The sequence below is a fragment of the Pinus tabuliformis genome, chromosome 2_2 (genome assembly GCF_031772625.1).
Source record: "Pinus tabuliformis cultivar Carrire ecotype Pingquan chromosome 2_2, CPIR1, whole genome shotgun sequence".
In the NCBI taxonomy this organism is placed as follows: Eukaryota; Viridiplantae; Streptophyta; class Pinopsida; order Pinales; family Pinaceae; genus Pinus; species Pinus tabuliformis.
The window spans coordinates 1,144,960,178-1,144,982,105 of record NC_142300.1 but is presented as its reverse complement, the minus strand read 5'-3'; the positions used below and the strand labels follow the sequence as shown (position 1 = coordinate 1,144,982,105).

Here is a 21,928-nt window from a genome sequence, read left to right as displayed (position 1 = left end):
GAAATGATTGTTGAAATAGTTGCATTTCCAAGCAACATTGCCTCCTCCCTTCAACTTGCTGCCTGACCCTTGCTCTCTTGTGACATATTTCCACAAGGGATTGTCTTCCCTCAACATTTGATGCTGCTGTTGCAGCTCCACTTCCAATAGATGGAACACTTGCAGACCCTGATGAAATTGGAACAGGAGGGGCATCTCCAATAGGGACATTCTTCCCCTTCCTTTGTCCCTTCCCTGTTGCCCTTGATTGAGCCATCAATGCTGTAAAAAAAAATAAAGAAAAAATGCATATGCAAACTGCTATAATAAAAATGAAAAAAAAATGGAGACAAAATGCACGCACTTGTTGCTTGAATCGCCTCCAAAATGCTCCCAAACCCTTTTCTATTCTCTCCCACACATCCACAACAAGAGAGAAAGTGAGAAGTGATTGTGAAATGGGCCAAAACCGCTATTTATGGGCCACGTGGCATGCCAAACAAAGGGATTCATGTCTCAGGATCGGGACACAATGGAGTCCGGCCGGACGATCGTGTCCCCTCCGGACACGATCGGACACGATTGAGAGGACACATGTCCCATCGAATCGTGTCCGATTCGCTCGATTCGGGACATGACAAGGGTTAGGGTCGAATCTGGTTTCATGGGATTTATCGAATGGATTTTATACATGCATATTTACATGTATCTTTGATACTCTTCAATATATGAATAAACAATCTCATAGTAGTTTGACTTGGAATGGATTGATCCTTCTACAACGCACCAATGCAGGTTGGAGCTTCATCAATCTTTTCATCTCCTTTCTCCATGTACTTTGAGGATGATGTTGAAATTTGGTACCAGAGGACAGGTGGTTCCCTAAGGCTTTGATCTTTGGCCTAGGGAAAAGTGTCCAAAAGAATTTAATTTTTCTCCTAAAGTGACTTTATAATTTTATAAAGTTAAATTTAATTTAAAAGTGACTTTAAGTGATAAAGTTACTAAGTCTAATTTTAAAGTGACTTTTATAAAGTCAATGAAAAATTGGAAAGGAAAAGTGACTTTGGAAATAAATGACTAAGTGGGTCTTTATTAAAGTGGGGTGAATTTAAAAATAAAAAGTGAGATTTAAATGAGCATTTAATCTCAGCCTTAGATCTCAATCTATTTCAGCCATTGGATTTAGGGATCACCCAAAAGTCACTTGGATCACCCAAAAGTCACTTGGGGTTAGATTAAAGGAGGAAAATGAGGAAAAGGTCATTCATTCTTTCATGAGTAGATTGGGAGAAGGACAGCAAGAGAGATTTCTGAGCAGGGAGGAGAGGGAGATAGCAGCTTGGCACACATTCCAAGGCAGTAGTTGAGCAGATTTGTACAGCTGGTTCAGCACACAGTGAAAGGTAGATTTTGGCATGATTTTCGAGGAGTGGTTTGCACAAAGATCGAGGAGCAGTTTGCTAATTTTTTTGCACGCAAAACGAGGGCCGTACAACGCATTTATTGCAGGCCATACAACACATTTATTGCAGTGCATACAACGCATTTAATGCTGGCCGTACAACAGCGTTTAATGTTGAAAGTGGGCACGAAAATCGATGAGGCCGTACAACATTTATTGCTGTCCTGTTTGCTGTAATTTCCAGTTTGCTGTGAGGCATGGGAAAATGGATAAGTTGTAAATTTGCTTGCTGATTTTTTTGCTGAATATTTCTCACTGTGAAAAAGGCATTTTCAGAAATGAAGAAGAGCTCTCGAACTGGTTTTCCCCAAGAGTTGTAGGGGGTTTTTCCAGGGTCACATTGACAAAAATCTCAGTGTTTAAATGTGTTTTAATTGCTGTTTATTACTGCTGATTTTTATTTCTGCAATTTCTAGCATTCTGTATCCAGAATTTGTGTTTTCAGCAAATTTATTTTTTTTCAGCTTGTTAAATGTATGGTTCTGGGAAAGGGCATTTAACTATATGGGAGAAATAAGGAGAAACTGAAAACCAGGGTGGGAAATGAGAAATTTCTACATGGTATCGGAGCTTGAGTGCTGAAGGACAATTTATGACAGCACAAGGAAAAATTACAGTTGCTGATTTTTCACTCAGAAAATTCCAGCAAGCTGATTTTTTTCATAAACAACAGTTTTATCTTTACTACAGCAGTGCTATTTTTCAGTTTTAGGACAACAGGATGTCATTGGGATTGAGGGTGGAGGATAGGCTGGATGGGCATACAAATTACAGCGTTTGGAAGGGGAGACTGCAGAGTATCTTTGAGGAGGCAGAAGTCTGGGATATCATGGTGCATACCACACAGAACCCTGTTGTTGTGCCTACTGATGCTACTCAGTTGACAGCTTATAATAAAAAGAACAACAAGGGTAAGAGGCTGATTCTAGACGGAATCAAAGACCATTGCATTTCTCATGTGATAGGAAAGAGTAATGCCCATGAGATGTGGACAACATTGTCCAATCTCTACCAGAGTACCAATGAGAACCGGAAGATGATCCTGAAGGAGAAGCTGAAGAACATTAAGATGGGTAATGATAGTGCAGCTGGATATCTCACAAAGATTACTAATGTGAGAGATGAGTTGGCAGCGATTAGAGAGGCCATTCCACCCACTGAGTTGGTGCGGATTGTAGTGAATGGCCTCCCCCGTTCATGGTTGAACTTTGCTGATGGGGTTTGTGCAGGTGAGACCCTTCCCACATGGGAGAGGTTTTGGGATGTTTGCATTCCAGCCCCTGTTGGCATTGAGCAATAGTACCGATAGCAGAGCTAGCAGTTCTCAACTGTGTGAGATTTGGCACCGCAGGATGGGACATATGTATCATGGAGCCTTGAGGACATTGCGGGAGATCACTATAGGTGTGCCAGATTTCAGTACTGATCACTTTGATACTTGCAGAGGTTGTGCGATGGGCAAGTTTGCCAAATCCCCTTTTTCCAGCAGTGACAGCAGAGTGACTGGGATACTTGATTTGATTCATTTCGATGTGAGCGGTTGGATGTCTCATGTTTCCTTGAGTGGATATGAGTACTATGTTTTATTCATTGATGATCATTCCAGGAGGACCTGGATTTATTTTTTGAAGACCAAGAGTGAGGTCTTCAAGCGGTTTCAGGAGTTCAGAGCTCTTGTGGATACACAGATAGGTCGAAAGATCAAGTCCCTGAGGTCGGACAATGGAGGAGAGTACACCCTTGGAGAGTTTGTTGACTATAGTGCGGAGGCAGGCATTAGGAGGGAGTTCACTGTTCCTTACAACCCCCAGCAGAACGGGGTCGCAGAGAGGAAGAACAGATCCATCATAGGGGCTGCCAAAGCCATGTTACATGATCAGGGGTTGCCATTGTTCTTGTGGGCAGAGGCCTGCAACACAGCTATTTACTTGCAGAACAAGAGTCCGCATCGTGCCTTGGGGCACATGACTCCGGAGGAGGCTTTCTCTGGGAAGAAGCTTGATATTGGTCTTCTTCATATCTTTGGATGCATTACATACTCCTATATACCCAAGGAAAAGAGGACCAAACTAGAGCCCACCGCAGAAAAGGGTATCTTTGTGGGCTATAGTGAGACCTCAAAGGCCTTTCAGATTTACATTCCTGCACAGAGGAGAGTTGTTGTCAGACGGGATGTGAAGTTCGAGGAGGACAGGGCCTTCAGGAGGTCACGGGAGTTAGAGTATCTAGATCAGCCAGACCCTCAGCAGCAGTTTAGTCAGCGCAGGGATCTAGTGGGCAGGGATCAGGGGGATCAGGAGGTACATCTATGAGGATGTCAGGTCCGTCAGTGAGCAGTGGCTCACCGAGCCAGAGGGGTGGTGCTCCGGGCAGCATGCAGAGCAGTTCACAGAGCAGTTCAGTAGGGAGTCCACTGATTGACAGTTCACACGGTACCTCAGCTTCTACAGGTTCAGGTCCAGGCAGGAGGACAGTAGACAGACAGTCAGGAGTTCAGGCTACTGATGGTGATGAGGAGGAGGAGTTTCATTTTCCTATGGTAGAAGCATGCTCAAGGAAGAGAAAGCCCAAGTGGCTTCAGGACACCTTGAGAGATGCCACATCTGTTGCTGAGCCGAAGAGGCCGGTCAGAGAGAGTAGACCACTTGAGAGGTTTTGTAGCTATATGGCGATGGTTACCAGCATCCTTGACTCTGAGCCTTCTAGCTATGAGGAGGCAACTAGCCTGTAGGTCTGGAGAGAGGCCATGCAGGAGGAGTATTCTTGTATCATGAAGAATGATGTTTGGGAGGTGGTGCCGAGGCCTGAGGGCAAATCCGTGGTTACTTCCAGATGGCTTTACAAGGTAAAGAATGCTGCAGATGGCAACATTGAGAAATTCAAAGTGAGGTTTGTGGCTAGAGGGTTCTCCCAGGTAGAGGGAGTTGATTATGAGAAGACCTTCGCTCCCGTGGCTCGATATACTTTGATCCGCTCCATTATATCGATAGCAGCAGAGATGGGTTGGAAGATCCACCAGATGGATGTGAAGACCGCATTTCTCAATGGCTTCATACAGGAGGAGGTGTACATTGAGCAGCCACAGGGCTTTGAGGTGCATGGGAAGGAGTCCCATGTGTGCAGACTGAAGAAGGCCCTTTATGGCCTGAAGCAAGCTCCCAGAGCTTGGTACTCCAGGATAGATACATATTTGCAGGGGATGGGTTTCACAAAGAGTGAGGCAGATCCGAACCTTTACTTTATTGTGATTGGTGAGGAGCCCCTCATTTTGGTGCTGTATGTGGATGACTTGGTCATTACAGGTGCAGAGAGACTCATAGAGCACTGCAAGAGAGATCTTGCGACAGAGTTTGAGATGAAGGACATCGGCTTGATGCATTACTTTTTGGGCTTGGAGGTGTCGCAGGAAGAGGGGCATTTCTTCCTGGGGCAGGGGAAGTATATTGTGGACATCCTTAGCAGATTCCACATGGAGGATTGTAGACCCATGTCGACACCGATGATTACCAACTGGAAGAAACTTCATGCTTCGGATTCCGAGTTGGTAGATCCCACATTGTACAGGCAGTTGATTGGTTCCTTGATGTATTTGGTCAACACTAGACCAGATATCTGTTTTGCAGTCAACACGATGAGTCAGTTTATGTGTGAGCCTAGGAAGGTTCAATGGGTGGCTGCAAAACACATTTTGCGGTACTTGCAGGGGACAGTGGATTATGGTCTGGACTACAGGCAGGGAGATGGAGTGAGATTGGCAGGATACATTGATTCTGATTGGGCAAGTTGTGCTTCTGATAGGAAGAGCACTTCAGGGTGCTGTTTTTGGTTGGGTTCAACAGTAGTGTCATGGTTCAGTCGGAAGCAGTAGTCAGTAGCACTGAGTTCAGCGAAAGCAGAGTATATGGCAGCCAGTCTAGCTAGTTGTGAGGCCATCTGGCTTCGCAAAATGTTGTTTGGCTTATTTGGTCAGCCGTTGAGACCTTCAGTGATTTACTGTGATAATCAGAGTTGCATTAAACTCACAGAGAATCCAGTATTTCATGACAGGTCAAAGCATATCGGGATCAGATATCATTTCATCAGAGACTATGTTCAGAAGGGAGCTGTGAAGCTTGAGTATATTTCCACTGATGAGCAGGTTGCAGATATTCTTACCAAAGCCTTACCACGGGGCAAGCATGTCTACTTCAGAGACAAGATGTGTGTGGTGAGGAACACCTTCCTCGGTAAGAGGGAGTGTTGAAATTTGGTACCAGGGGACAGGTGGTTCTCTAAGGCTTTGATCTTTGGCCTAGGGAAAAGTGTCCAAAAGAATTTAATTTTTCTCCTAAAGTGACTTTATTATTTTATAAAGTTAAATATAATTTAAAAGTGACTTTAAGTGATAAAGTTACTAATTCTAATTTTAAAGTGACTTTTATAAAGTCAATGAAAAATTAGAAAGGAAAAGTGACATTGGAAATAAATGACTAAGTGGGTCTTTATTAAAGTGGGGTGAATTAAAAAATAAAAACTGAGATTTAAATGAGCATTTAATCTCAGCCTTAGATCTCAATCTATTTCAGCCATTGGATTTAGGGATCACCTAAAAGTCACTTGGATCATCTAAAAGTCACTTGGGGTTGGATTAAAGGAGGAAAAGGAGGAAAAGGTCATTCATTCTTTCATGAGCAGATTGGGAGAAGGAGAGCAAGAGAGATTTTTGAGCAGGGAGGAGAAGGAGACAGCAGTTTGGCACACATTCCAAGGCAGCAACAATTGAGTAGATTTGTACAGCTGGTTCAGCACACAGTGAAAGGCAGATTTTGGCATGATTTTCGAGGAGTGGTTTGCACAAAAATCGAGGAGAAGTTTGTTGATTTTTCTACACGCAAAACGAGGGCCGAACATCACATTTATTGCAATGAGTACAGTGCATTTATTGCAGTGCATACAATGCATTTAATGCTGGCCATACAACAGCATTTAATGCTGAAAGTGGGCACAAAAATCGACGAGGTTGTACAACATTTATTGCTGTCCTGTTTGCTGTAATTTCCAGTTTGCTGTGAGGCATGGGAAAAGAGATAAGTTGTAAATTTGCTTGCTGATTTTTTTGCTGAATATTTCTCAATGTGAAAAAGGCATTTTCAGAAATAAAGAAAAGCTCTCGAACTGGTTGTCCCCAAGAGTTGTAGGCGATTTTTCCAGGGTCACATTGACAAAAAATCTCAGTGTTTAAATGTGTTTTAATGGCTGTTTATTACTGCTGATTTTTATTTCTGCAATTTCCAGTATTCTGTAAAATTTCCAGAATTTGTGTTTTCAGCAAATTTATTTTTTTTCAGCTTGTTAAATGTATGGTTATGAGAAAGGGCATTTAACTATATGGGAGAAATAAGGAGAAACTAAAAACCAGGGTGGGAAATGAGAAATTTCTACAGATGAGTCTTTCCTAGATAGGAGGGCTTGTAATATACCTGAAGTATATTAATATTTATAATATAAGGTAATATCCTATAGTAGAGTTGTGTCTCTTAGATACTATACGGATGACAGTTCTTGACCGCAAATATTTGTCTTTTTAAATTTTTTTTATGTCCTTTAGACAAAATTGGCTTGTATCTTTTCTTATGAATAACTTTGGCATTCCATGACTAGTGTAAGGTACATGACATCCTCACCATGCAACCTATCCTAATTGTGTTTAGCATAGGTCTGGTGTGATCATAGATGCAACAAGCTCTCACCTCACAAATCCATTCTTCATTTGGACATTTTTTCAGACCTGAAATGGAACATGCTTTGCCAATGTGCTGACATAAAGATTTGTGAAATTACTCCACTGCCTCTCATCTTCACCCTATCATTTTCAATGATTATCAGAATGGGTTTACCTGATTAAGGTTAGACAAAGGCTTAGGAGGACCTTACGAAGAAGTATAGATTGACCTGTTTCATGATGACACTATGATATGTCTAATCTTGAGAGACAGACATTTTAGCTAACATAATACAAGGGAATGCTTTTCAAGCAACTTAAGTGTACTTGACCAAATATGGTTGAGATCAGCAAAGTGCAGAATATTTGGACTTTGGGGTTTCTTATTTTGTAACATCTAAGTGGATTGATAGATGTGACTGTTTTTAATTCGTTTTCTCAGCTGTTTACTTCTTTAAATTACATCGAGATAATTTTTTCAAAATCAGCATTTCTTGAGCATATAGTCTATTAGATTCCCGGCTCTGTTTATTAACAAAAAGCCTGTAGTTTCAGTACAATTTTAACTTATATTGCAGAAAATATTTTAAGAATTGATGGTAGATGAGATATCACTCAATTCCCTGTATGTATCACAGGGACTATCTCGCTAGTTTTTACAAAGGGAATGAAAATCTTACAACTTGCGATGTATATATTTTTGTAACTTGTTTAACATAGTTATATGATTTGTGTGTTGGTATGAAATATATTATGATCTATTTGGATTATTATGGTAAAGGCTTCCTGGATATTGTTGTATGACATGCAGTTGGATCCTTCTGTACTTTCTGCCCTTCCACTATCTTTGCGTCTTGAAATTGAGCAGCAATATAGAAACAAAAGTTCTTTAGAAAAGAAGAATGCTCCAGTTAGTCTCAGTAGAGAAGAGATGGGTAGCCGACCTCAGTTTCTTACATCCAATCCAGGAAAGGTATCTGATGTAATATTTGTTGTCCAGTTTTTGGTGCAACTCTTTCTATATGTTTTGCAACGTTCTTATTAGAATATGGGCTTATGTTACAGAACATTCCGAAGATGTTTGTTGAAAATTCAAGGACACTGACATCATACACCTCTGATTCAAGGAATATGTCCATTGGTAAGGTTGGAAGACAGGCAAGTAGAGACGAATCAGTTTCAGTGTCCATGAGCCAATTAGATATGACTGTCTTGCAGGAGTTACCAGCAGATATGCAGCGTGACATTCTTGATTCTATTCTAGCTCAGCCACCGTCAGAGGCATCACATGAAGAAGCTATGCTATGTAAGAGGGAAAATTCTTCTCATACCATCAATGGATATGATGAGGTGGAACAGAAAGTTTCCTGTGTAGAAGGTAATGCACTCTTTGAGAAACGCCTTTGGAAGGGAAATCCCCCGGAGTGGATTAAACAATTCAAGTTGAGCAACTGCATACTGCTTAAGCTAATTGCAGAATGCTACAATAAGGCAGGCTCAACTCAATCTCTATCCTCTGTATTGCTGTATCTGGTTTCCTCACTCCCACAAGAATTTCTTTCCTGGTCTGATTTACAGGAAGAATCTGTCAGAATCTGTTCAGATCTTTTCAAGCAGTATATTGAAGACAGAGTAGAAAGCGATATTGAGGAGATTTACATTTGTTTTCGCATTCTTAGAAGGTATGTAGTGTGTAGTCTTCTGATTTTTCATACAGAGTTTCATCTTCTCCTACTTTATTCAGCATCCAAACAGTTTCTAATGTCAAAAAACTTGCTTTAGGAAGTAACAAATGATACTCCTTAAACATGGAAAGCCACTTATTAGTTTATTCCTGTTGACGTATTTGTGATATGGCTGAAGGATGGTTATGTTATAATTTTGTGTAAACTTATGGGAATGATAAAAAAATATGTTTTCCTTTTGGTTGTAAAACCAGGGCCTCTAATTCTGTTGAGAACACACAACCTGTGCAAGATATGCCTATGATCCTACTCTTTTCAGTGGAAAATGTGGGTGAAAGAAGGAAGTAATGCGGGTCTATTTTTTCTTAACTGCCTGTCCTGAGACTTCTCCTTGTGGCTAAGAGGAATCCCTCTCCAGGGGGTTCAATTTCTTGGTGTAAAAGTGTACAATTTAAAGGTCAGGTCTTATTCCAACGAGAACAACGGAGTCTCATGAGGGTTTCAATTGATCAACTGATTCCTTGTCATTCAGAAAACCTCTGTTGAGCTTTTTGAGTGGGGGACAGTTTTGGCATTCTGTCCTTCAACCTCCCCTTAAAAACACTGGCCATGCTTTTTTGGTTGCTGTGCAGCAAAATGATATGTTGTTATAGTTACCGAATCAACCTCCCCTGTTTTATTAGTACACTGCTTTATATGATTCAGTTTAATGAGAATTATCAAGGGAAAAAGTTATTGATTGGTACTTTTCTCTTTCTCCTGCCTCTTTTCCCGTGTGAAAACTGTTTATATAGTAGTCAGTTCCTTGACTCCTGGCAGGCAATGTTTTCTCCTACTGGCTATATCATATGCAAAGAGGTGATGGATTTGCACCATAAAGTTTTCAACATTTTTGTTTCAGTTACAAGCAGCAAGAGGAAGTTTCCTGTCCTGATGTCATTGGTTTCAGATACTATCCTGTACATTGCTGTGATTCGACATTCTAGGGATGCGTTATGTGGTCCCAACCATCAACTGGTAGGGAATATTGTTAGACACAACCATGGCAAAGACGAGATGTGAAAGATAAAACAGTGAATTACATTTTCTATCAACAGTGATGTACATTTATAATACATTCTTGTGACTGTTGGAATCATCTTCCAACGTCTCTTGGACTCATTTGATCGTTCAACTTCCACACCAACCCTTAGAGGATTAGGTGTACAACAAAAATAAATCTACATACTGGATTTTCCCATAAATATAATTTCTAAAGAAAGAAATAGAAATGAGTCATTTTCTTAGAAGATACCATTTTGATGAACTTGTTAGCGTTTAGTATATTTTGAAGAAATTGAAAACGTTTCAGTATATACTTTTTCTTTCAGATTTTTTTCTTGGTTTTTGATGTACAATATTTTTTGTTCGATACTATGAATAATCATATCCTTTTTATGTTTTATTGTTGTAGGTTTTCTCACAAAGACACACACTCACCCTTGTACGCCCAACACAAGCATAAACAAATACACACATTCCAACTGTTGATTTTTGTGTAGCCACTGGAGTTATTCCCCAGCTACACAACTTGGCTCATGGAAGAAAATTAAAATAAAGAAAAAAAGAAATTAAATTAAAATTAATTTTCTTTGAGTTGGCTCCAAAAATTCAAGTCGACCCAACAAGGAGATGTGACCCTTGGGCACCACAAGAACACTGTAAAAGGACATTTGATCTTCTCATTTCAACATTCACATCATAGCAATCTTTCCTTGTGAAGAACTACTAGCCAAAGTGAACCGCAGATCACCAAGAGAGGCTGAGTTGAAGTATAACTGGTTCAAGAAGGATGAATAGCATCCAAGAGGCTGGACAAGTGGAAGAAGCAAGCCGTGAAGCATTTTTCTGTCTATTGAAAAATAATAAGGGTTCTGTTATGAATTAAAGGAGGCCGCAACCCTAGAAGAGGGTCGAAACCCCAGTCACGTGACAAATGTTGGAAACACTGAGGGGGGAGGGGGTGAATCAATATTTCTTTTCAATTGTTACTTTTACCAGTTAGATCACTTATATTTAGAACACAAAATGAACAATAAGAATAAATGCTTTTATTAATATAATCTTTACAATGAATCAAGTACAATTTATATAGGGCTCCAACCCTAGATGAAGACACCGATCTTCAATCTTCTAGGCTCCAACCTGTTGCCAAGCACCAACTTGGACTTTCCAAGGCACCGACCTTGTCAATTCTGAGGCACCGACCCCAAGGACTCCAATCCTATATCTGCTTCAGGCACCGACCTAGTTTCTTGAGGACTCTGATCCTCTAGGGCTCCAACCCTATTCTCCAAGGCATCGACCTTGTTGTTCGAGGCTCCAACCTCCGGGCACCAACCCTCTGGGCTCCAACCCACTCTCGTACTTTGTCTAGATGTGTTTGATAGTATCTCACGGCTCCCAAAATCTTCTTCACCGAGCCCTGTCAATCTTCAGCTTCACTGTAGTCTTCACGTCACATCATCAATGACTACCTTGTTCTTCACAAGAAGGTGTCACCACTGCTCTTCATGTCACCCAAACAAAATTCTCCAAGGTTATTCCATGAGGTCTTCAATCATGCATCAAGGTCTTCACTAATGCCTCCAAGTCGGCTTCTAGATATCTTCACAAGGTTTTCAATATGTTTCCCCAAGAACTGAAGCCTTCTCCACGGTGTGCTCCAAATCTTCAAGAATGCTAAACAAAAGTCCAAGAGATAGACTCCAAGGATGTCTTTCACAAAGCTTCAACAATGATGGCTTCAGATTAAGGAAAGTCCCACAAATTTCTTCAAGGCATCTTTCAAGATGTTATGTTAATGTTGCTTTAACAAGACTTCTTAAAGATACTTTAAATTTTCACAAAGGATGCTTAATAAATTGTCCAATAATTTCCAAATACAATGATGAACAAGTTATGTCACAACCTTGCAGCTTGCCGATCTTCAATGAACTTCCCCAACACAAAAATTCAGCCCAAACAGTATCCACAATAGGTCCTTTATAGTCTGCTCCAACAAGAGATCAAAAATGTCTTCAACAGTGGTTCACAACTTCAAAGGTGGTCTTCAAGGAGGTGATAACAGATCCCTGTCTTGCTTGCTGTTCTTTGGGCTAATAACCAGCCCCAACACCACCTAAACACAGCTCTGTTTTAGGACAGAGTAAGGCCTGCGGCCTACTTTCCTTCTCTACCTGGACTGCAGCTAATATGCAGGAGATAACCCTCTCCTAAACCACACAAAAATCTTCCTTCTTTCTGCTCAGAACTGTGGCTGCTTTCCTTGCTCAGAAATCAGATTACAGGAGGAGAAAAACATCCTTAAGACAACGACTGTCCACCTGTACTAATGGGGCCTTCTTACGGATGTAAACTTGCCCTTAAAAATAGACCCAATCACCTTCATCCTTCTTCTTATGAGCGCAGTTTTCTTTCTGAATTTATCTATTCTTTCTGAAATCCTGTGATTGTTTTCACTGAAAATTTTGTGCTAGAATGATGAATTCTGCTTATATTTATACTGATTTGCGTTTGAAATGAAGGGACACGTCTTTTTGGAGGGAGGCCGACATGAGTGACAATGTAGATCGGCTAGCCTGCATATATATATATATATTTACCTTAAAAATTCAATATCTCATCAACTGCTGGGAGTTTCGGGGCAAGTAAGGGCTCATTGGAAAGAGGAAAAAATCCTCTTTAAAATGGTCTAGGTCCCATTGAGAAAAGATGCCTCTAGATTGGAAAAAAATATTTTTCTTTGTGACTGTCCTTAAACTTTATGCATAAAAAGTTTAGGACAGCATGAGTGATGTTTGGGAGAACGAGTTCTTCATTGTTTTCAATGTATGAGTGTGTCATCATGTAGGAGTGCTGCATTTATGTCATCATGAGTGTATGCAATAATGAGTGTATCATCTTGTGTCATCATATAATGGTGCAGTGATATGTTGTAGGTAGTATCATTAGGAAAGTCTCTTTCAATCATCAGTCACGTCATCACTTAGTCTTCCAACCCTCATCAAGTACCATCATTAAGTGTGGACATATAAGAGTATAACATCATCACATGTATGCCTTCATTAAGTGTAGTTCTTCAAATCAAGGGTTTGTACCTAGGGACTAGATCACCAATCAGACACTTGGCAACTTCTTAGGGCAAGACATCATCATCTGGAACCAGGCTTCTCAAGAGTATTGACACCTCCATCAATGCCATATTGAGATCAATGACAACCTAGATTAACCACAAATAGAGGAACGAAAGGCCTCAAGACCGTGAACAAAAAGACAGGAGAAAGCGACAGCCTGTTCTAAGCTAGGCCACAGCCAAAGAAGGGGGTTGAGAGGCCCCAGACCCTTGGGAAGCAAGGCTGAGGTGCCTCAGGGTTGAGAGGAGGCCAATCGAGACCTTAAGGATGCTTGCTGACGTTAAAAAGGAAGGGACGAGCTGCTCTGTGACTAAGCTTGAACAACAAGAGTGGACAAGGCTGAGGATAGGCCTGGAAGGAAGGGCCCGAAGGTGAGTAGTGGGCTTGTCTAGCCCAAGGAGCTCCAAGTTTGACTTGTAAAACTCAGATTGTATTGATGCTGAATTGAATAATTTGTCCTAAAAAGGATTGCTGGGTTTTCTCCCGAGTTTGGGTTTTCGAGGGCAAAATTTTGGTGTCTACTGTTTTTTGCGCTCAAATTGTCAAAGTTCCAAGGAAGCTGAAGTACCAAATTTTTCGACAGGATCGGATCACGTATCAGCAACCCATGTGTCATGGTCAACCCATTCTGCAAGTTATATGATGTAAATGATCTTAGTAAGACATTGGGTATATGTAACCACCCAGGTAAGCCTATAATATTGATGACTAATACCATCCTAGGAGTTTTTTTAACCTCACTGATTACTTGTGTTTCTAGACGACTAATCAGAAGAGTTTTTTCCTTCTAGTTTAAACCCCAAAGCTATGGTGAAATTTATTGTCGAAATCTTAGGTGAGTCCTAGTGTTTTTAGTCGAGTTTGATGTAAAAGTGATTTGGGAATAATTTAAGCTAGTTGACTTAATTATTTTATGACAAATTACTTGGTTTACTAGATCATATTGTGTCGCAGATGGGTTATGTCTTGAGGGTCTTGTACTCCCCCTTTGAGGGTTGTAAATGTAAAATCTTATGTATTAGAGGGTGAAAATTTAATTAAATCCCTCATGTATAAATTAATTAATTTTTCTGGCAAAATAAAATTAAATCCTAAGCAAAAAAATTAATTAATTAATTAGAGTCAAAATTAAATTGTTTTAGTAAAAATAATTCTTCTAGAGGAAAAACTCGTGGGTCGTAAATGAATGAATTTTTAAAGGTCACCCACCAAGGGAATATTGTATATTTCAAGAAAATTTGGATCCTTGGACCTTGGTGGTTAAGTCAAAGTCAAAATTTTGAGGAAATTAGCTCAAAATAATTAATCTTGAGTTAATAAAAATGGAATTAAATTATAAATTCGAAAATTCCTCAAAAATAAAAAATCAGGGGCCAAGATTAAAAGATCTTGAAGTGTTTATCAACGACTAAGATTATGCTGACAAGGATCAAAGAAACTAGCCATTATTTTCCACTTGGAGGATATGTCTACAAATTAGAGAGTCATTTGAGTCTCTAGCATTTGATCTCTAGCTAGAAAATTTCTGCTAAAACAACTTTGTAACTATTGTTGCGTTGGGAACTATTTTTTCAATTATAATAAAAACTTTTGGGTGCAATTCAAGGTGTTCTTGCTTATTGATTTGTAGTATGTGCTGCCTACGGGCATCTCTATGTTGTGCTGAATATTGGTAAGATTTGTTTTTTCAATAGATGGCGATAGAACCATACTATTGATAGTTTTGGGCTAAGGTTAGGTGGTTTGATTCCCCATGTTATCTAACAAATTATTTTGAGACAAATTCATAGTGCTTGGAAGTACTTCAGTCCTTGGTCTCCAAGTTCACAATATTGAGAATAATTGTTGCAAATACTACAGTCCTTAGCCTTGGTAAGATTATTTTGAGAATAATTGTTTCCTGGATTCCAAATATTTATATGGTGGATTAAATCTTCACTAGGGCTATAGTATACATTGGGGTTTCTAAAGTATTTTTAGCGATTCTTCAAAGGGAAATCTCCATAAATTTTTTTTCTCGAGAGTTGAAATTTTTTTAAAACCCTTAGGTATTTGTAGATCTTGTGGATAGTTTTGTAGATCTAACTTGTAAATTATTTTTTCTAACTTGGGTTTGGGGATTTTTAGTATTTTTGTATATATTTGGGGTTTTGAATAGTTGTACAGTATTTTGGTTTTGGGGTTTTTAAATTTAAACTTTTTACATTGGTTATTTCTATTCTAAATTTGTTTCAGGATTGAGGAAGAAATTGGCATTGGAGACCTCGTAAACCCTAGATGTCTAGGGCTTTTAGGCTATTTTTGCAGGTTGCTTATTTTCAAATCGGGGAAAATACCCATTTTCTGAAGGTCCTAGCCCTTACCCAACCTAAAAGGTTAGTGTTTGGGATCTATTTTGCAAGCATTAAGAAGGCCACAAGCCCTACAAGGGCTAGATCTCATTGGAAACAAGGGTTTCTTCAAAAGGATTGACATTTTATCTCTAATAATTTTTTTTGCAACAATTTTGGTTCAAATCTTGTTTTTTCAGGTGCCAAGTACATTGGAGAAATTTTGGCAAATTTGGGCAAGTAATCATTAAGACCTTGGGCCTAGGGATTGACCTTTAAACCCTAGTTTTATCTTTGATTTATTTCAATAGTCAAATCAATTAAGCCCTAAAATCACATGCTACATGGTCAAAATTGTTTAAAATTGCAAAATCTTCATTTTCATAAATTTTGGCCAAAATCTCCGAAAGGGACATGACACACACACACACATATATATATTTAGACATTTGACTCAAGATAAAATTATTTTGACTCTTGCATGAAGAACATGCTTGACAAATATATATATATATATCTTGTGAAGGTTGAACCTAGTTACATCTCCAAAACATGCTTCTCGTAATTCACACAATTGGCGAAAATTGCCCCTTTGCAAAATAATTTGGCCCTTGTAGAATATCCCTTTGAAACTTAGAATTTGGAAGACTCTCGAATGAGGAAAATGCTCCAGAAAATTTCTTGTCGCTCAATTACTATTGAAACCCTTGATGGGGTCATACTGACGCTACCATTGCGCCTCAAGTTAATGTGTCTGCAAGATGCCCATCAATTTCCCTCTTATAATCTTTGGTTGAAAAATCAACAACCGAGATCTATTCCCGATCGATGGCTAAGATAATCTTGACTCTGTCAAGTCCTTTCTCTAAAAGTCACTAGAGATAAATTGATCTATCTCAGTTAATATTTATTAATTAACCCATTTTCCTAAGTTAAATTAGGAAAATGATTAAAAAATGGTTAATAATCTAATTAAGACATTTTCCCTTAGAAAAATATACTTGGGGATGGAGATATTGAATTTGCTTGTGCTCTTAGCCTCCTTAACACCTCTTGAGACTAGAACACTTGTTCGAGGTACAAAATCTAACTGGTTTGACTAAAATAGCGATGATTTGAACTGAGTCTCTCACGAAATTGTCATCTCTTGGCTAGTGTTGCCACATTACCAGCTGTTGTACCACATCATCTGCCACTTATGCTAGTTTCATAACACCTTGAGGAGTCTTGAGAATCTGACACATGGGTATTGTTATTTTCGTTCCATTGTTAATGTTAGATGTAATGCATGCATCATTCTACCCAATGTTTCCCTTATTTTGCCACTTAGAAACCTATCTGACCTATTGACCAAGTTTGACCAAGTTGTAACTAGCCACTCCCACCTTTTATCGAAAAATTCAACGTGGCATGGAATCCTCTCATCAAGTTGAACAATTTGTTACAAAGTTGACTTATTGTCCATCAACTCCACTTTGCATTAGAAACCATGCATTGCTTCGAGAAATATGAAAGTTGTGAATATGAGAATGCCATGCATCAGAAGTATCTGAGGTATATTGCACCAAATGCAAGGTTTCCTATAGAATCTGTAGACCATTGCCATGTTGTACGACATAGGTGCTTCTTTACGTGTGTTAGACTTATCTATACATTGATGATCACCCCTAGAAATGCATGCTCACATAAAACCATGACTCCTTGAGAAATCTCACCTAGTGTCGTCTGATTCTGTAGAGGACGAAATGAATTCAAAATAAACTTTAAGGGAACGGTCACGATTCTACCAAAACAACAAGATATAGGCTCAAGATAAAGACATAAGCACATGATACCTAATACAATGCTTTGCATGGTTGTTACAATGCTTTTGACTTTTGACGTTGGGCTTACAATCGTGGTGATATATATTACAATTTTTTCGATGTAACATGCAGGGTAACAGTACCTGATTGATGTGCACATTGAAGATGGCTACTCAGTAGTTGCTTCATCTTAGTTGAGTGCTTGCATATATATCTTCCTTGGTGAGTTGGAGAGGTGACATTCTACATATTGTCCATATTGAGGGGGTTGCTTGGTAAGTGAAACACCGAATATTGGAGGAAGACTGTGTGGCATCCTTGAGGAGGGTATTAGGCCCTTGATAGCACTGGGTACTTTAGATGCTTGAATGGAGGCCTAGAGTTGACTTGGGAACCTAGTAGTGACAATGTTCATGTAGTGGGAATGATCGAATGGAGTATATGGCATGGGCGGTTCATTAGAGTTTTTGGAGGCTTGTAGGAGGAACATTAGACACACCTTGTGGAAGGCCCTTGCATCTGGAACATTTCTTGTAGAAGACATCACCTTGGAGCTTGACATGTGTGGCCTTGGCATTTAGTGCTTCATATATGTCAGCATATGTGTCTTTGTGGGTTGCTGGAAATGGCATAGGCCCATATGTGTGTTGTTGGTTCCCTTACCTCTTTATATATATATACAACGAGAGAGAGAGAGAGAGAGAGAGTTCTTTAACATTCTTGTTTTTATCACTTGTGGTAGAGATTTACCTAGAGGAGTGCAATAGCCTCTCTCTTTCTTAGGTCCTCATCTTCATACTTTCTCTTGTTGATTTTGGGTAACATCAGACATGCTCTAGCTTTGAAATTTTGTGGAGGGGCTAGAATACATGAGACCTCTAGATCCCAGAAATCATTTGGAGAAATTCCACCCGGATGAGGAGTTATTAAAATAATAATATTGTTAATGGTTTCCTAAGTCAAAACTTAGGAAAATAAAAATATTAATGGGTATTAATAAGAATATGGGTGAGAAGCTTCTAAGTGACGAGGATCAAGTCTGTTTTAATCTTAGCTATTGATTCATCAACAAGAAAAGTATAAGAGGAGGCTTGAGGGTCATTTGGAGAGACACGTGAGAGATCAAAGAGTTTGATTTTTCTGGGGCGTGGTATGCTGAGAAAATCGAACAAGTGATCTGTTGCAGCAGAGAGGCAGGGATAGTTGAGGTCGGAGGATCTTCTTCGGGACCTCAAATACACTATAGAGAGGGGCAGAGAGATGTTGGAGGGGTCAGCGCAAACCCAGTGAGGCTAACACTGGGCTAGGAAGGGCCCATGCATTTCGAACGAAAGTGAAGAGCCACCCTTGTGCAGAAATATGAATTCAGCTTGGAGAGCAGCAGAATCAGCTGGAAAGGTTGATGTCAGAGCTTCAAGAGGTAGAAGAGGCAATGCAGTGTTGACTTAGTGTCCTAGTGTGCTCCATGCAGGCCCACGCAGCTACTGCGTAGGGGTAGCGTAGATGTAGCCAGGGACGATCAGTCTAGTTGCCGAAATAGAGAAATTTTTGCTTGTGAAGTGAAGTAATATCACTTAGGTTTCTGCCAGTATATTTTTATCTCTGTAACTGGATAGCCGAGAGGGCATCCAGAGTGTATTCAAGACTACTGCTTAATAATAAAACCCTCAGAGCTGCTGCACTAGTTTTCCTGCATTGGGTTTTTTCGGGGATGATTGCCCAAAAATAACAATGTCCCTTGTGTGATTTTCTCATTTTATTTCAGTTCATGATCTGTATGTATGTGTAGTATGCAATAGTGTTTTCATCGCTCTTTAAATATTTAAATAACTTGTTGAATGTAAGGAACAAGTAAGAGATGATAAACCAGTGATTGCATTAGGATTTTTGATGTGTAGATTCAGAAGTTCTCACATCTCTCTCTTGCCTTGTTGGTCATTGGGGTCTTGGAGCTTTTGGTGTGCCTTGGATATGAGGGTTAGGGTATCACCCCTTGGATTTATGATTAAACCCGAAGTTGTACTTGTTGAAGTGAATAAGAGGAGGAGACATCTTGCTAATGAGGCTTACTAGTGTTGATACAACACATTTTAACTTTGGTGCAACTAGGGTTTTCTTGGTGTTCCCTAGTTAGGGTTTTGCAGAGCTAGAGGTGTTAATTTTTCTTAGGGCTAAATTGTTCTTTGCTTTGATAATTGCATTTCTTCATTTACACATTAAATTTACCCCATAACATCATAACATTATTCAAATTTACATCATTATTCAACAACATATGCAACTCTGTAGAAATTACAATATCATCATCATCATCATCATCATCATCAATGCAATGGAACATAAAGGAATAATAGAAGAAAAACATTCACACATAGAGACACCAGGATTGGTCGGAGACTAGGGAAAAACCTATTATGGGAACCACTTTTCAAATTCTTCTTCTTATTAGATTGTCATTGAATGATTTAGCAAAAGAGAGTACAATGATCCATATCTTCATCCATACAACTATCTAGCAAAAACAACTACAACATCTATGAAAGGAACCCAACAATGGTTATGCTGAAGACCCTGATTCAGAAGCCTGTGATGAACTGTCACTGTTTGCAGTCAACTACCGAACCCTGCGGTCAGTGAGCGAAAACTTCAAACAACTAAAAATAAGAACATTTAGGTCCCATTCGCATGGAGGAGACATGCGTGCGACTAGGAGGTTCTAGTCGCTCCCTTGAGCCTGCAAGCCATCGATTACTGTCAACATCAACCTTGGAAAGGTTGCGATTGTGTCTCAAAAACTCTAGATGCCAGTTGCATGGAGGAAATGTTGTGCGTGCAACTAAGGTCCAAAACCCTAAAACAGAGATGCGAGCTTCAAACCTTGCAATTTAACCTTTGTGCGAACCTATTCCTCCGCGGATCTTCCTCAAACTTGTGGGAGCCAAAAATAAGAAAGAGAATAGAAGAATGATCCATGATGATATCCAAATGAGGTAGAGGTCACTTGTATTTATAGCCTTCAGACGCACGGATGAGCCAGCTAGTAAGCGACTGTAGTCGATATTTCTTTGTGTTGTGCCTCCAACTGAGGTCCAAAACATTAAAATAGAAATGCGAGCTTTAAACCTTCCAATTTCACCTTTGTGTGAACCTATTCCTCTGCGGATCTGCCTCAGTCCTGTGCGAGCCAAAAATAAGAAAGAGAATAGAAGAATGATCCATGATGATATCCAAATGAGGTAGAGGTCACTTGTATTTATAGCCTTCCAAGTGTGTCCAATTTGCTTTAGGGCTGACCTGATCAAATATGCACATGTGGGCTCATAATTCAAAAATATACTTTCCCTTGTTCAAATTAGACGATCTTTATGTCGATTTCAGTGCTTTCGAAAAGAGGAATTCAATGCAATCGCCATCTCCATCAAATGAGTTATCCAAAATGGAATTTGACCATAGTTGCCTATTTTAACACTCCCTCTCAACTAGGGAGAATTCCACCTTTCAATATCTGACCATCGATCAACATGTCATCATATCATATCCAATCTCAAGAATCTCTTCGTCACATATCGTCATTGTTCATCTCGGTTCATCTCGATTCATCTCTTTCTTATTCTTGCTTATCTCTTGATTCTCCCTGCTCATATGTTGAATATTCTCGAATCTAAAAGAGGAAGAATTTGACATTGAAGGGGAGCCTAAGCTACCACCATCTATTCATCAGGGAGCCACTGTTCCCACCCAGAATCTCTACCAGTGGGGAGGCCAGTGCTACCACCCAGGAAACATCAGCGGGGAGCCAATTCTATGACCTGCATCATCATTAGAGAGCATATCATTAGGTAGCACATCTCAACCCGGAATCTCATGCGGGAGCTAAACATCTACGACCCAATATTGAGCAATAGATTATATAGGGGAGCACATGTCAACCCATCTGATTGCCCACCGATCTTCTCGATAATGACCCTCAAGAGTCATGTGGTAGAACACCTGCATCATAATCCGAGCTTGGGCGCGATACCCGACTTACCAAAAGGATCAGATGCCCCCAAGCCTCCTCATCCCATTGGCCAAATGGGAGGGACAATCCCAACGAGCTCGACTTGTGTCTATGATGCCAACTGGGATATAATTTGAAAAGACCAAGATAGGGGAGCAACATTTCCAACCCTATGGGAAACAGATAAGGGTGATACCCTATTGTCCAAAGATCCCTCAACCCTAGGAGCCCTCCATCTCAATTCCACACCCTGGGAGCTCAAATAGGATTAAAGAGTTGGCTTAGTGTCCTCGATCAACGATGCTCTCTCTAGATCATAAACTGTTAAAATTAGAAACTAGGGCCAAATTCCAACTTAGGACAACTCATATGATGGAGATGATTATTGAACTGGATTCCTCTTTTCGAGAGGTCCAATTTTGATATAAAGATCATCTCATTCTGACAAGCAAAAGTGGAATTTTGAATTTATTCTCTCATGCCAAATTGTCAAGGTAGGCCTCAGTGAAATGTAGGCTCAAGAAGCCTAATGGAGGTGTCTCTTCACCTTCAACGAATTGTATAAATAGGAGTGACCTCTCTCCTCATTTGGACATCACTCATCACATCATTCGTCTCTCTCTCTTCTCTTGATTGGTTCGTACAACTTGGGCAACCTCTCTCTCTTCTTCATACGTGTTGCAGGCGACCAAAAATTTCAAGGTTAAGTGCAGACCGAATTTCAGTGAAACAGACCAGCATTGATTAGGGCTCATTTGAACTATTTCAACTTCTTTAATTTTTAGGGC

The 21,928-nt window shown here is 39.8% G+C and overlaps 1 protein-coding gene across 4 annotated transcripts in view; it reads left to right on the top strand.

The window, feature by feature from the left end:
- The window catches only part of LOC149197448 (translesion synthesis protein REV1-like), a 437,492-nt gene that overhangs the window by 287,255 nt on the left and 128,309 nt on the right, over positions 1–21,928 (top strand). For 3 of the 4 annotated variants that reach the window (XR_016254763.1, XR_016254764.1, XM_089405838.1), the window contains exons 21-22: positions 7,957–8,118; positions 8,211–8,827. Coding sequence is in view for 2 of the 4 variants with exons in the window: in XM_089405838.1 (XP_089261964.1) it covers positions 7,957–8,118; positions 8,211–8,827 (779 nt within the window). In the remaining 2 variants the exon portion in view is untranslated. Of the gene's footprint in view, positions 1–7,956; positions 8,119–8,210; positions 8,828–9,649; positions 9,883–21,928 lie in introns of those variants that run through there. The other variant, XM_089405839.1, reaches the window with a different exon arrangement.